Source organism: Giraffa tippelskirchi, chromosome X (genome assembly GCF_054371585.1).
Source record: "Giraffa tippelskirchi isolate mGirTip1 chromosome X, T2T-mGirTip1v1.2.pri, whole genome shotgun sequence".
Lineage (NCBI taxonomy): Eukaryota > Metazoa > Chordata > Mammalia > Artiodactyla > Giraffidae > Giraffa > Giraffa tippelskirchi.
The window spans coordinates 41,646,285-41,660,278 of record NC_137289.1 but is presented as its reverse complement, the minus strand read 5'-3'; the positions used below and the strand labels follow the sequence as shown (position 1 = coordinate 41,660,278).

Sequence of the window (13,994 nt, the reverse complement as noted above, 5' to 3'; positions counted from 1 at the left end):
ATTGATTTGAGTCTTCTCCCTTTTTTCCTTGACGAGTCTGGCTAGTGGGTTGTCAATTTTATATTCTCAAAGAACCAGCTTTTAGTTTTATTGATCTTTGCTATTGTTTCCTTCATGTATTTTTCATTTATATCTTTACGATTTCTGTCCTTCTACTAACTTCAGGGGTTTTTTTTTTTTTGTTCTTCTTTTTCTATTTGCTTTGGCATAAAGTCTGGTTGTTTATGATGTTTTTCTCATTTCTTGAGGTAGGCTCGTATTGCTATAAACTTCCCTCTTTTGCTGCGTCCCATAGGTTTTGGGTTGTCATGTTTTCATTGTCATTTATTTCTAGGTATTTTTAATTTCCTTTTTGATGCCTTCAGTACCTGTTGGTTATTTAGAAGCAGGTTGTTTAGCTTCCATGTGTTTGTGTTTTTTTTTTTTTTTCCTGTAATTCATATCTAGTCTCATAGCATTGTGGTTCAGAGAAAATGCTTGATACAATTTCAGTTTTCTTAAATTTCCTGATGATTGTGATTGAAGATGTGATCTGTCCTGGAGAGTGTTCCGTGTACACTTGAGAAAAAAGTGTATTCTGCTGTTTTGGAAAGGGAATCTTATTTTTAAATGAATATTGTAAAAAATTCTCCTTTGATATTTTTTTAAAAAAATATTCTGCTTTTAATAGTTTTAAAAAGCAGAGGATTTCTGGGTAATGTGAAAAGGAAGTTCCAATTTATGTTCACATTCAAATTTTCACCTAAAGCCCCTTTTTGGGGTAGTAAGTTACAGACTCTTTGGGGTTTACTCTTCACCTGTCTTTCTCAAGTGCATAGGGAGAAGGCACATACAAATTATTTCTGCACCCTTAGTAGATAGTTGTAAGTGAAAGCACTTTCACAACTGTAATGCCCTACTCCTTAGGAGATAACCTCTGTGCCACTAATGTAAGATCTGGGTTTGCGTTCCATGAATTTCTCTGCAGTGGCTTTCACTCTCACCTGATTCTCCCCATTCTTAGAATAATTTCTGACAAGTGTATCAAACGTACATAGTTGGCTCATTGAAGATACAGCTTTCTAGGCCTCTCCCAGAGCTCTGTACTTAGCAGGTCAGAGCTTACATCTGGCCATCTCCATATTCAGCAACTTCCCTGGGGGATTAGGGTGTACACAATCCATAGGAGTTACCATGAGAAACATTCCTTTATAATCTGTTTGGACTGTCAAGGCCCAGTAATAGAAAACTACCAAAGCTGGGAAGGTGATCTTCAGATGTAACATTGATCTCAGGTGGCCTCGGCCTATAGCAGCTTGAGGCAGGGATTCTGTTCCCAGCCAGAGATTGAGGTCAGGCTACAGCCGTGAGAGAACTGAATCTTAGCCACTAGACCACGAGGGACCAGTGGGACCAAGGCCCTGGCCCATCAGCTGTGTAGAAATGAATTTCCACATAGAGACTGAGACAAGTAAAACAAGTGTTTATTAGGAGGAAAACGTATATGTGAATAGACTCACATGGGTGGGCTCAGAGAGACAGTTGCACCCTCGTGGTGGTTGAAGTCACTTTCATGGAGCATTTCTTCTGGGTTTCCCTTTGCCAGTCATCTTGCTTTGTCTGGTTCTGAGTCCGTGTTTGGTTTATCTCAGGATCCTCCCATGTGTGCATGTGTATCTCTTAGCCAAGATGGATTCTAGTGAAGAGGCCTATGGGTAGGTTGACATCACTTACTATGAGCTTGAGACAGGAGATACATGGGTCCAGACTGAAGAGTTTCTCCCCTGTGGACAGAAATTCTATAATAGAAGAAACTCCATAAAAACTGGATGATGGAGGAGGCTGGGCCTTGCCCAGATAAGAAATAAAAGACCATATATTCCTCATTCTTGAAGTCAAGGATACCTTTCTGACTACACAGGCACAGGAAGGCTCAATGGAGGTCAAAAGGAAGGGGGCAACACCTCAATTTCTGGCTGGGAACCAAAGCCCTGCTTCAAGGCACTGTGGACTGAGGCTACCCAAAATCACCGTGATGCTACCTCTTCTATCTCTTATCTGGACAGGGCCCAGCCTGCTCCATCATCCAGCTTTTATGGAGTTTCTGCTATTACTATTATGGAGTTTCTGTCCACAGGGAGAAACTTCAGCCTGGGGCCCATGTATGTCCTGCCTCAACATGATAAAGAAACTTCACTCCAGTTCCTGTCCTCTGGTATTCCAGAGAGGCAGAATTGTACTTGACATGTGTGTTGGAGACCCTCATTAAATGTTTACACTAATATAGTGGTTTTCAGGTTTTGTTCTGTGTAGCATCCACACAGCCTGAATTCACCCAGCCCACATCCCATATGAGCAATACCATTTTGTTTTAGGTATTGGTATTCCAAGTAAAAGTGTTCCAGTGTTGAAAGAGGTCAAGGGCTTAAAACAAAGAGAAGCTCATTTGGTTAAATATATTCAGATGATTAAGGGTTTACTGTTATTTCACCACCTCAAGTAGAAATCATTTAAAAATTTTTGTCATTTCAATTTATAATTTAATGCATTGTTAACACAACTAATCTCTTCTCCATAGGTTATGGTATATACATATTATGCTTTGTAATGATATAACCTGTTTATTTTCTCTTTCCCTATGCTTCCTGGATTTCTCCTATCCTACTTGTTTCTCGTGCTTGTTTTATCTGTCAAGCTTATTGACTTCAGTAACTCAGTGAAGGTACAGAACTAGTTATATGTTTTCTAGCATTATTATATTGATGATTTCAATAAATTGTAAAGTCATGACAAAATCCAGTTCATCCATATTCAAGGCAGACATAAGGCCAGATAGGTGGACTTTTCTGGGAAAAGGAACTGTTAAATAAGAAGATAGAGATTTGTGTCACATTCTTACAAAATCCAATGCAAATATCCTTCCACACATGGGACAATAGGATACATTCATTCTTTGTAAATGTGATCTCACTGACATTTGCAATTCATTTTTAGGATTCCAAAGCCTATTTTCATCTTCTCAATCAAATCGCACCAAAAGGACAAAAGGAAGGTGAACCACGGATAGATATTAACATGTCGGGTTTCAATGTAAGTATAGATGTTCTTGTGAATTCTACAAGCTTACAAAATTGTCAATTTCTTATAGATAACAAGAATGCTTATAATTGCATGTTGTGATGTTGGCAGTTTTAAGTATTATCTTAAATTTTATTACTGTAGATGTAATTTATAGACAGAAAGACCAGCTTTGATTTATATTAATAGTTTATTGGTGAGTTCTGTAGTTATGGTGTTGTTGGTTTTTATGGATGGCATAAAATATTCAGAGTAAGTGTGGGGAAATAAGCACTAGAGGCTAACCTTTTCTGAGTGTTTGGATTATAATCACAATGATAGATTTAATGAAAACATATTCTTATGTTGAGAGTAATGTGAATGTGTTTACAAACTCCTGATCTCTCAAATCCAATTTGGTGAATTACTGTCACAGACCATGTTCCCTTGTTACATCACTTATTTGCTCAATGACCTTGGACGAGTTCCTTTGTTCATACATGAAGTAACAAGTTGGCCTAGACTATTGAGTCTCAACTTTCTAGGATCCTGTTGTTCTTTGTATTCATTAGATATGGAATGGATTCTACTGATTTTTAAAAAATGCACATTTCTAGCATATTTCATATCCACTTCAGGATTGAGTGGATTACACTTGCTAAACATTTTATGCAGCCCTTATCAGAACTGAATTTGTCACTGACTTGTAGTACTTACATTTCTGTCTGTTTTTAAATCTGAAATTCTTCAGTTCAGGTCCCTCTTGGCACAAATGAGGGGCCCTCCTGTGCATGAAGGAAGCTATCTGGGATGGCTAGCCAGGTGATCTTATGCCTGGGTAGATAACACCAGTGTACTGATTCTGATTATGATACAGCTCTTCTCTAGTCACTTCTCCCTGGTTGATCTTAAAGCACTCCCTTCGCTGTCTCTGTCCTCCTCAGAATCCTTTAAGGATTCCCCGTTGACTTAAGAGTTCAATCTGAAATGTTCTGCTGTGCACGTGAAGCCCTGCTACACCATCTTGCTCCATTTCTTCTAGCCAGGGCAATTTCCTACTGCTCTGTCCACACATTCATTTTACTGTTGAGCCTTTCATCATGCTTTTCCTTTGTTTTTCAGTGTCCTTTATCTTTGTCAGTCTTATACCTTCTTTAGGGATATGTATCTCCATCATAACATCCAGTTTCCTCATGATCCTTTGTGATTCCTCTCTGCCTCCATACTCCACCATCCCAGGCAACCACTGATTTGCTTTCTTTCAATGTAGTTTGAATTTTTGAGAATTTTATGGAATCATATAATAGGTGCCCTTTTTTTAATCAAGCTTCTTTCAGCGTTATTATTTTGAGATTCATCTGTGTTGTTACATAAATCAGAAATTCATTCCTTTTTATTGCTGAATAATATTTCAGTGAATGGATATGCTATAATTTGTTATCCATTCACCCCAATGAACATTTGGATTGTTTCAAGTTTGAGGCTATTACAAATACAGCTGCTCTGAACATTCATATACAAGTCTTTGTGTGAGTTTATGCATTCATTTATCTTTGGTAAATACCTAGGAGTAGAATGGCTGGGTAATGGTATATGTGCGTTTAACTTTTCTAAGCAGCCGCCAAGTTGTTTTCCAAAATGGTTGTACCATTGCACATTGCTACCAGTAGCACATGAAAGTTCCAGTTCATCCACATGCTCACTGACACTTTAATGTGGTTAGTTTAAACATTAAGAATTTTGGCAGTGGTAGAGGTGTCTCATTGTGATTTTAATTTGCATTTCCCTAATGGCTAATGATGTTGAACATCTTTTCATGTAGTTATTTGCTGTCTATACATCTTTGTTTAAACACTTTACCCATTTTAATTGCATTGTTTGTTTTCTTATCAAGTTTTGAGTGTTTTATATATTTTGGATATAAGTCCTTGATTGGATATGTGATTTGCAGATACTTAGTCCCAGTGGTTTTCCAAGAACAGGCATTGTTTAATTTGAACAAAGTCAGATTTAGTCATTTTTTTTCTTTGACAAATCATGCTTTTGATGTTGTATCTAAGAAATTTTAGCCTAACACAAGGTCACAAACATTTCTTATGTCTCCTCTTAGAGGGTTTATAGTTGGGGTTTTATATCTAGTTTTTTATTTATAGTTTTGGGTTTATACATTTACATGTGTGTGTGTATTGAAGGTTAATTTTGAATATGATGTGAGGTATGGGCTGAAGTTCTTTTTGGCATATATATATATATTTATTTGATTGTCTTTTGTTTCATTATTCTGTATCTTAATTTTTTAAAATTGTTGCTATTTCAACGTTTCCTTCTACTCCAATATCATCAATGCTTTTTGTTTAAGAATGCCGAGATGATAAAAAATATGAGATTTAAAAATAAAGATAGTAAATAGCATGAACCAGAAGTATTAAAGTAACAGAAAATAGAATAGGCTCTATGAGATGAACTCACTAGGCTCATGGAGAATCCCAAAGGCTGAATCCCAGTCAACTGCTCATCTGCTGGTGGTTACTGATTGCTCTGCAATGGTAACAGTGAAGGGTAACACAGTAAATACCCATTCTTCTGGAGACCTAGATGATCGAGGCCCCTCACTGGAGATGAAAAAAGTAAAGATAGCATCACCCATTAAAGACAGAGTTAAGACTCAAATTATAGAATCTGAACTGTGTTGGTTTGTAAGTAACATTCCTCAAATTTCCTTTATCTCTTATTTCCCCCTTATTATAAAAATCCCTTCTTACCTGACACTCTTTTCCAGAAGACATACATTTACCCTGGGGCATACTGGGGTGGCCACATCTATAGTAACTGCCAAGAGAAGTCTAGAGGGGGCAGATCACTGGAAACGAATAATCCAAAAGCAATTGTTCCTCCTGCAGCTCCAGTTTTTTTTTACTTTTATTGTTGGGAGGTGGGGATGGTGAGCACTTGGGAAACTATCTTTAATTTGGTATGAAATTATCAGATCTGTAACTTATACTCCTCACCAAACTGTATGTTAGTCAAGAAATCAGCATGCATCTTTCCAAAAGGAAAGAAGTTGGGGTTGAGGGGGTGGGGGGGACAAAACAGAGAAGAAGTTAGGAGTCCTAGGAATTAGCTGAAAGTAAGTATTTTACACAGAAATAGACAACTTTGCTTCCTGGATGGAAAAGTAAAATCAAAAAATAGTTTAAGAGAAAGATGATAATTTGAAATATGTAATTTAAACCTCAAAATTATTGGAGCCTGGTATCCTTGATTATTATTGTAAAAAATTTCTTCATAATTCCTTCATCTTTTTCAGCCTTACACCCTCTTTAGGGCCTAAATTTAAAATCTGAACAAGTTTCACTTTTTTTCTTAATGAATTTTGGCATGAGAGAAGTAATTTCAGTTGAGTGAAATGTATCCTGTCCTTAGATTCGTGATCTGGTGCCATCTAGGGTATTTTCAAGGTACTGCATATCCAGCACAGGCAACTTTTTTTTTTTTTTTTGCATTCAAAACAGTAATATAAGTACCATGTGTTGGCTAAGAAAAAATAGAATTGTATACCCAGCTTATCATTGTAGGGCAAAGTTTCTATATTTTTAGTATGGCCTTTTTTAAAAAAAAGTCTTATTTTACTTCAACAGGAAACAGATGATTTGAAGAGGGCTGAGAGTATGCTTCAACAAGCAGACAAATTAGGTTGCAGAAAGTTTGTTACCCCAGCTGATGTTGTCAGTGGGAACCCCAAACTGAACTTAGCCTTTGTGGCTAACCTGTTTAATAAATACCCAGCACTCACTAAGCCAGAGAACCAAGATATTGATTGGACTCTATTAGAAGGTAATAGAGTATACAGGTTTAGTATACAGGTTTCTTAAATTATATTTGGGGCTACACAGTAGAAATACATAGGCCACGATGATTTCATAATCTTGATTTAATAAGTTTCCTTATCTACTTTCCTTTAGCAACTGTCTACTATAAGTAGTCCCAAGGGCTGAGTAAAAAGTGGCAACTGATAGAAAGGGATGATACAAGGGAACTTTTATTTTAATTTACTTATTTTTGGCTGCTCTGGGTCTTTGTTGCTGCGTGTCGGCTTTCTCTAGTTGCTGCACCCGGGGGCTACTCTTTGTTTTGGTGCTCAGCCTTCTCATTGGGGTGGCTTCTCTTGTTGAGGAGCGTAGGTTCAGTAGTTGGGCTTCGTTGCCCCATGGCATAGGGGATCTTCCTGAACCAGGGATCGAACCTGTGTCCCCTGCTTTGGCAGGAGGACTTTTATCCACTGTACCACCAAGGAAGTCTGGGAACTTTTAAAGTAAGCTAGCCTAGGATCACTTAGTATAAGGCCACTTAGTAAACCAATGTTTTATTTTAATATTTTGTATTTAGGTCACTTATTTTTAAACCTCCCTCCAAAAAAATGCACGTGTGCATAAAATTTGACCTATGTAAATCTGCAGTATTTGATTCATTCTTGCATAGTCAGACTAACTGAAACTGCTCTCATTTCCTTTCACCTTTAACCTACTCAAAAAATAATAATAATGCATGTAAATATTCATTTAATTTGGGAAAGGCAGAGTATACCTTTGCCAGATTATATATGCATGAAGTATAGTACTTAAAAATTAACAAATGTAATTAGTAGCTCATTGCATATCCACTAGCATTATTATGAAATCAGATGGTAAAGAATCTGCCTGCAGTGCAGGAGACCTGGGATCAATCCCTGGGTTGGGAAGATCCCCTGGAGAAGGGAATGGCTGCCCACTCCAGTGTTCTTGCCTAAGAAATCCGTGGACAGAGGATTCTGGAAGGCTACAGTCCATGGGATCACAAAGAGCTGGACACAACTTAGCGACTAATACTTCAAACTCTCAATTAGCAGCTCATTGCATATATACTAGGATTACTGTAAAATCTTTAAATTTTATGCTTTTGAAGTTTCAAATAATTTGTTGCTCTAATATAGGCACGTAAAAAAAAGTACATATATGTAACTTAGTATCAGTATTTTTAAATGGGTAGAGAGAAGATGTAAATTAATGTGAGTATAGAGGTTTGTATGACCATGGTAAATTTTTCTAATAAAAACTAAACCAATAATATCAGTTACTTTAGAAGTATGGGGATTTGGGGAGATACTGGAGAAGGATGAGATAGGGAAGAGAGTATAAAAAGTTCATATACCTCTTAGCTGGTTATAATAAGGTTATATTTTTACTTTTAAAAGAAAGTCATCCAATTTAAAAAACAAGAGAGTATGTATTTAGAGAGACTGCTTAGAGATTCATATTGGAGAAAACCTTTAGATCTGAAAAAAAAATAATCATCTAATTGTGGGTTGATGTTATATGCACATATGCAAGGTGTTTAATGATTATATAAACACTGTGAATATTTTTAATAGGAGAAACTCGCGAAGAAAGAACCTTTCGTAACTGGATGAACTCTCTTGGTGTTAATCCCCATGTAAACCATCTCTATGCGTAAGCCTTCCAATGCTCTTGTAAAGTTTTGAACATCATGAATGGATGCTGCATAAATAATTATAGCTCTAAACCTTTTCTAAATGTTAGTTTGTAGCCATTACTTTATTGGAAAATGTGGTGACTTCCGTTATCATTTCCCAAATACACAAAAGCCCAGATTATTTCTTTACATGGTCATTAAGTGAAAAAATGTATAAATATCTTTCTAACACCCTAGGGAACAGAGACTTTATATTTTGAAACGGAGACCAGAGAGCACATTAAGTAGACCATCCATGATGCCTTGAGGTCTTTGTGTTCACTGTTCTCTCAGCCTGGAATGTTCTTTTCCACATCAAATGCTTTATTCCCTTGCTATATTCAAGCCGCTGATTCAGATCCTAACCACCACCTACCACTGCCTAACTCCTAACCTCTTTCTTTTTGTTTTTCATAGCAATTAAATACATTCCCCTAACCCATTTATCCATATACTTGTTTATTCTCTTTCTTTCTCTGACTCTAAAGGCCTGGAATTTTTCTCCTATGAGCCCAGCTTCTAGAACAGTTCTTTGCAAACAATAAGCTCTCAATAACTATTTTTAAGTGAATTGGATGGTGTTAGCTCCATTTTTAGCACAGATTAATAAAATACATGAGTCTTTTGACAGTGTAGTGTCCTTGTTTTTAAGGAAACAGGCTCTGCTCTCTGAAAACACTGATCAAACTCTTTTTAAATCATCAGTGACCTGCAAGATGCCCTGGTAATCTTACAGCTATATGAACGAATTAAAGTTCCTGTTGACTGGAGTAAGGTGAATAAACCTCCATACCCGAAACTTGGAGCCAACATGAAAAAGGTAGCTAATTAAGTTGCTGCACATATTTGTTACGGACTGTTTTTATTCTCAATTTGTTTCTTTTGTTTGGGAAACTCTTTGACTCTGAGCTTCTTGAGGACAGAAACTGTGTCTTACTTTGTGCGCACCTGCATATAAAGATTAAACAAGTGAAAATCTTTAATCATTTGCTTTTGTTTGTTTGCAGCTAGAAAACTGCAACTATGCTGTTGAATTAGGGAAGCATCCTGCCAAATTCTCCCTGGTTGGCATTGGAGGGCAAGACCTGAATGATGGAAATCAAACCCTGACTTTAGCTTTGGTCTGGCAGCTGATGAGAAGGTATAGTATACAATTTTAACTGCTCAAGTTCACTATCATACAGGTCTGTGATCTAGTCTTTACTATTTCTAAGGAAACGTATCAATGACTACACCTTTGAAATTTTTATGTTTAGACTCCGAAGTGAGTTTAAGTAATGAGTATATGTTGGATGGTCAATGGGAAATGCCTTCTCGATAGTGAGGCAACAGAATTGTGAATATTTCCCTTTTTTATAATCTGCCTGACACAGACCTGAGCCTCATTTAGAGTTGGTGAATAAAAACAGCAAAAATTATGAACATGTATACATTTGAGAAAGAAGATCTCTTAACTGTAATGCTAAAAAGCAATTCATTATAACTGGGTACCAGCCAAAGCACAGCTTACTTTAAGTCGTTACCAGGGGTTGGCCTAGTACACAGTGAGCCTGCAGTAAGTAGACTGGTGGACTTACTCAGTAGAGCGCTGAAAATCTTCCCACCAGCAGTGCAAAAGGCAGCTCAATGGCAAGCCACTACTGCCTGAAATTTTTTTTTTCATATAGTGTGAATGTCTTCTCGTGAAATCTTTCCTTTAATCTCTCAAACCTAAGGAAAAGAAATGAAAGATAAAGCATTCTAATAATTGTATTTTTTTTCTAATAAACTAGGACAGAAACTGTTCTGCTGCTTTTTTAAAATTAATTTCTATTGGTGTTTAGTTGCTTTACAATGTTGTGTTAGTTTCTGCTATACAGCAAAGTGAATCAGCTATATGTTTAAATATATCCCGTCTTTTTCAGCACAGAGCATTGAGTCGAGTTCCCTATCCTATGCAGTAGCTTCTCATTAGTTACCTATTTCTTCTGCTGCTTCATTTAGATATACCCTCAATGTCCTGGAAGATCTCGGTGATGGTCAGAAAGCTAATGACGACATCATTGTAAGCTGGGTGAACAGAACATTGAATGAAGCTGGAAAATCAACCTCCATTCAGAGTTTTAAGGTAAGAATTCCATGTTTGACTATTAAACGTTATGTTTGCTATAAAAAGTATCTATAGTTTGGAAAGCTAGCCTTTGGATTCTTTGTGAGTGAGATCATTGTGGGGCTAACGACATGATTCTTTTCTAATTCACTAGACTTTGTTTTTGACAGCGTTATATAAGTGATCATGCATTAATTTGTACACATGGAAATTCTCAAATGTATTGTCCTTTTACTCTAGGATAAGACGATCAGCTCTAGTTTGGCAGTTGTGGATTTAATTGACGCCATCCAGCCAGGCTGTATAAACTATGACCTTGTTAAGAGTGGCACTCTGACAGAAGATGACAAGCACAATAATGCCAAGTAAGGGATGCTGCCTAATATCCTCATAAGGGCATAGACATTGTAGGCAGGCAGATCTGCATTATCATTCAGGTTCTGCCACTCAAGAATGGTGTCAGCTGGGGGAAGCATCTTCTAGCCTCAGATTCCTCATCCATAAAATGGGAGCAATAATACTTACCTTGGAGATTTTGAAATGAGTAAAATACGTTAAGAGCCTAACATTGCTGCACCTGACCTAATAGGTAGGTGCTCAGTCAGCCATTGGTTTGTAGGTTATAGAAATAATGTATGTGTTAAAGCAACTTAGCTGCAAACTTAGAACAGAAGAAAAATGGGCTAAGGATAACCATGCCTTTGATAGGGTTTTCTTTTGTTGCACTCTTTTCAAACGTTTTTAAAACTTACTGTGCATAGCCCACCTTACTACATACACTGAGTTTATCTTGGTCCCTTAAGTGGGCAGGATGCTAAACTCTCAGCTGAAACCGTGCCTTGAAAGTTCCCTGCATTTTGACAACATGCAGAAGGTCCTTCCCACCTGCCTCTTCCCTTCTTCTCCAAAGATCTAGACTGTGATCTGGTTTCATGGGCAACCCATGAAAGCTCTCCTAGTATACACTGAAAATCAGCTCCCAACAGGGCTTCACAAGATAGCTAAGAAGCATTACTGTAAAACTTCATTTTGGCATCACATACTGCATCACATCATTTCTTCCCTCCTTGAAAAAAATATTTGCAGCATAATATGATAAAGATTTATAGAGAACTCCTCAAAGTTCTTTTTCCAGAAACTTGATCATATTTAAAGATTCCTGTTATAGAACACCTAGAAATGCCTTGTGTATTAATTGAGGGGTGCTCCTGCAAATTTCCTCGGCTGGACATGTCAGTTCTTAACTCCTTTCCTTTTTCTACCCTTTTCATTCCTTGCTTCAGCCACACTGGCATGTACCATACAGACTGTCTCTCCTCCCTTGGATATTTCGAAGTATTCACTGCATCTATGAAATTGTATTTTGCATCTGGCACAGTTTTCCATTCTGTGTCTCTAAGATCTCGTGATAGCCACTGTTATCTTATTACATGCTCAATGAGAATATCAATATCTGAGTAATTATATATACATATTTTCAACATCTGGGTATATATACATATATGTATATACACACACACACACATATTCTAGAAAAGTGTTTTTTCATATCAGTGCTCCTAAATTGTTCTCATTTTACATTGTAGAAAAGGAGTGAATAAATATCATCAGCCCCAAATAGTAGAGCTTAAAAATCTGGTATCACTTATGAGTGACCTCAAAAAATAAAAGAGAAGACAATGAAAAATAAAGTCATTCTGATCTGAACTCTCACTGTAGAAGTTTTGCATCCTAGACAGTTGAGTATATAAGAGGAAATAGATGCCTCATGTCAGTGCCCATGACTGACCAGAATTGCACTTCAATTTTTGTTTCCTCCAAAAAATAGGTACGCAGTGTCGATGGCTAGAAGACTTGGAACCAGGGTGTACGCTCTCCCAGAAGACCTTGTGGAAGTAAAGCCCAAGATGGTCATGACTGTGTTTGCATGCTTGATGGGCAGGGGTATGAAGAGAGTGTAAAATAACCAATTTGAATAAAAAACAACCTTGCTCCCAGGTGCATGATTAGCAGTACAGCAATTTCTGGCCGAAGTGCTCATGGCTTAAGAAACTATTGGTTATTGAAAGGACTTTTTAGTTTTCACAAGACTAAGCTCATCATGGGAGCCCTCAGGTGAAAGAGTTTTAGTAGCAACAACTCCTCTTTCCCATAGTCAAGGTGGATTTGTCAGGCCCACCTGAAATGTGCCCGTAGTCAAATCATTTACTCGCTCCTCATAGATCGCTGCCCTTGACATTTTCCATTGCTGTACGTATTTCTATGTATCTGTTTTCCTCTTAGAATGTCCACCTCGTGGGACTTGCTTAGATGATTGAATATGAATATTATTGATATTAGGCAATAATTTGCTTTCCATCCAGTATGCTAGTTCTTATTCAAGAACTGTGGTCAGAGGGTATTTGTATATGAGTATCCTTTGCTTATCTTTCTAGTACTGAAAATTGACAGAAGTAACTGGCTGTGCAGAATGTAATAGAAGCTTTTCATATTCTTTTATTCTTAAAATCAGTATCTTTTTACAGTATTCTGTCTACATGATCCTTTTTTGTACATTTAAGAATATTTTGATTACGTTAAATAAGACTGCTGATTTTGCTACTTTTTTAAGGGGTCTTCAAGTAAGTAAAAAACATAGAGGGAAATGTACCTTGAATTTCCATCTTCCCTCCCACACTAAAGCTGTAAACACTTGACATATTTTGTCCTGAAACATTGGTTCAATATATGCTTATTTGTTTTAAAACATGTACCATCAAACTCTCTCTTTAGATTTAAAATGCTGTTGAATATGACACTTTTGAGGAGAGAGTGGGCTCAGAATTTAGGAAGGATATGGTAGGCCAAGTATGCTAAGTGTATATTAAATTTTCTAATTTTACACCTAAGATAAGGAGATGTGGTCACTAAAAAATAAACATATATGTAGGACTTAATGTACTCTAATGTACTCTTGCTTTGTCAAGCTGTTTGCTATAGTTTTTAAGATCATAATGTTACTCTAACTCTAATGTAATCTGGTAGCGATTATTAGTTCAAATAAAGGCATTTACATAATTAGTCTCTTCGTGCCTCTGTCCCTTCTTAGTATGCCTATAATGTTTGCCAGTTTTTTTTCTCCAATATTCTAACTCATTTTCTGGTGTACTTTATAATATGATGTTTGTTAAATTTATGCTTTTGGAGCTGAATTACACAGATGGACAGATTAAGGTTATAATCCTCAATGAGGTAAGATGGTTTTCTCCAACTTACCAAAATTTCTTAGTCCATTTTCTCCCTTTTTCTTTCTTTTCATGTCATTCAATCTTTTCAGTGTTCAGTAATGACACGATATGTGTTTGCATGCGTGCTAAGTCAC

General features: G+C 36.8%; 1 protein-coding gene across 2 annotated transcripts in view; it reads left to right on the top strand.

Moving 5' to 3' along the window:
- The window catches only part of LOC145537093 (plastin-3-like), a 37,408-nt gene extending 23,715 nt beyond the window's left edge, over positions 1 to 13,693 (top strand). For both annotated transcript variants that reach the window (XM_081567734.1, XM_081567733.1), the window contains 8 exons: positions 2,974 to 3,069; positions 6,675 to 6,870; positions 8,444 to 8,522; positions 9,250 to 9,364; positions 9,552 to 9,685; positions 10,528 to 10,651; positions 10,874 to 10,998; positions 12,462 to 13,693. In XM_081567734.1, coding sequence (XP_081423860.1) covers positions 2,974 to 3,069; positions 6,675 to 6,870; positions 8,444 to 8,522; positions 9,250 to 9,364; positions 9,552 to 9,685; positions 10,528 to 10,651; positions 10,874 to 10,998; positions 12,462 to 12,594 — 1,002 coding nt within the window. In that variant the 3' untranslated portion in view covers positions 12,595 to 13,693. The remainder of the gene's footprint in view (positions 1 to 2,973; positions 3,070 to 6,674; positions 6,871 to 8,443; positions 8,523 to 9,249; positions 9,365 to 9,551; positions 9,686 to 10,527; positions 10,652 to 10,873; positions 10,999 to 12,461) is intronic.
- Positions 13,694 to 13,994: the final 301 nt, after the last annotated feature.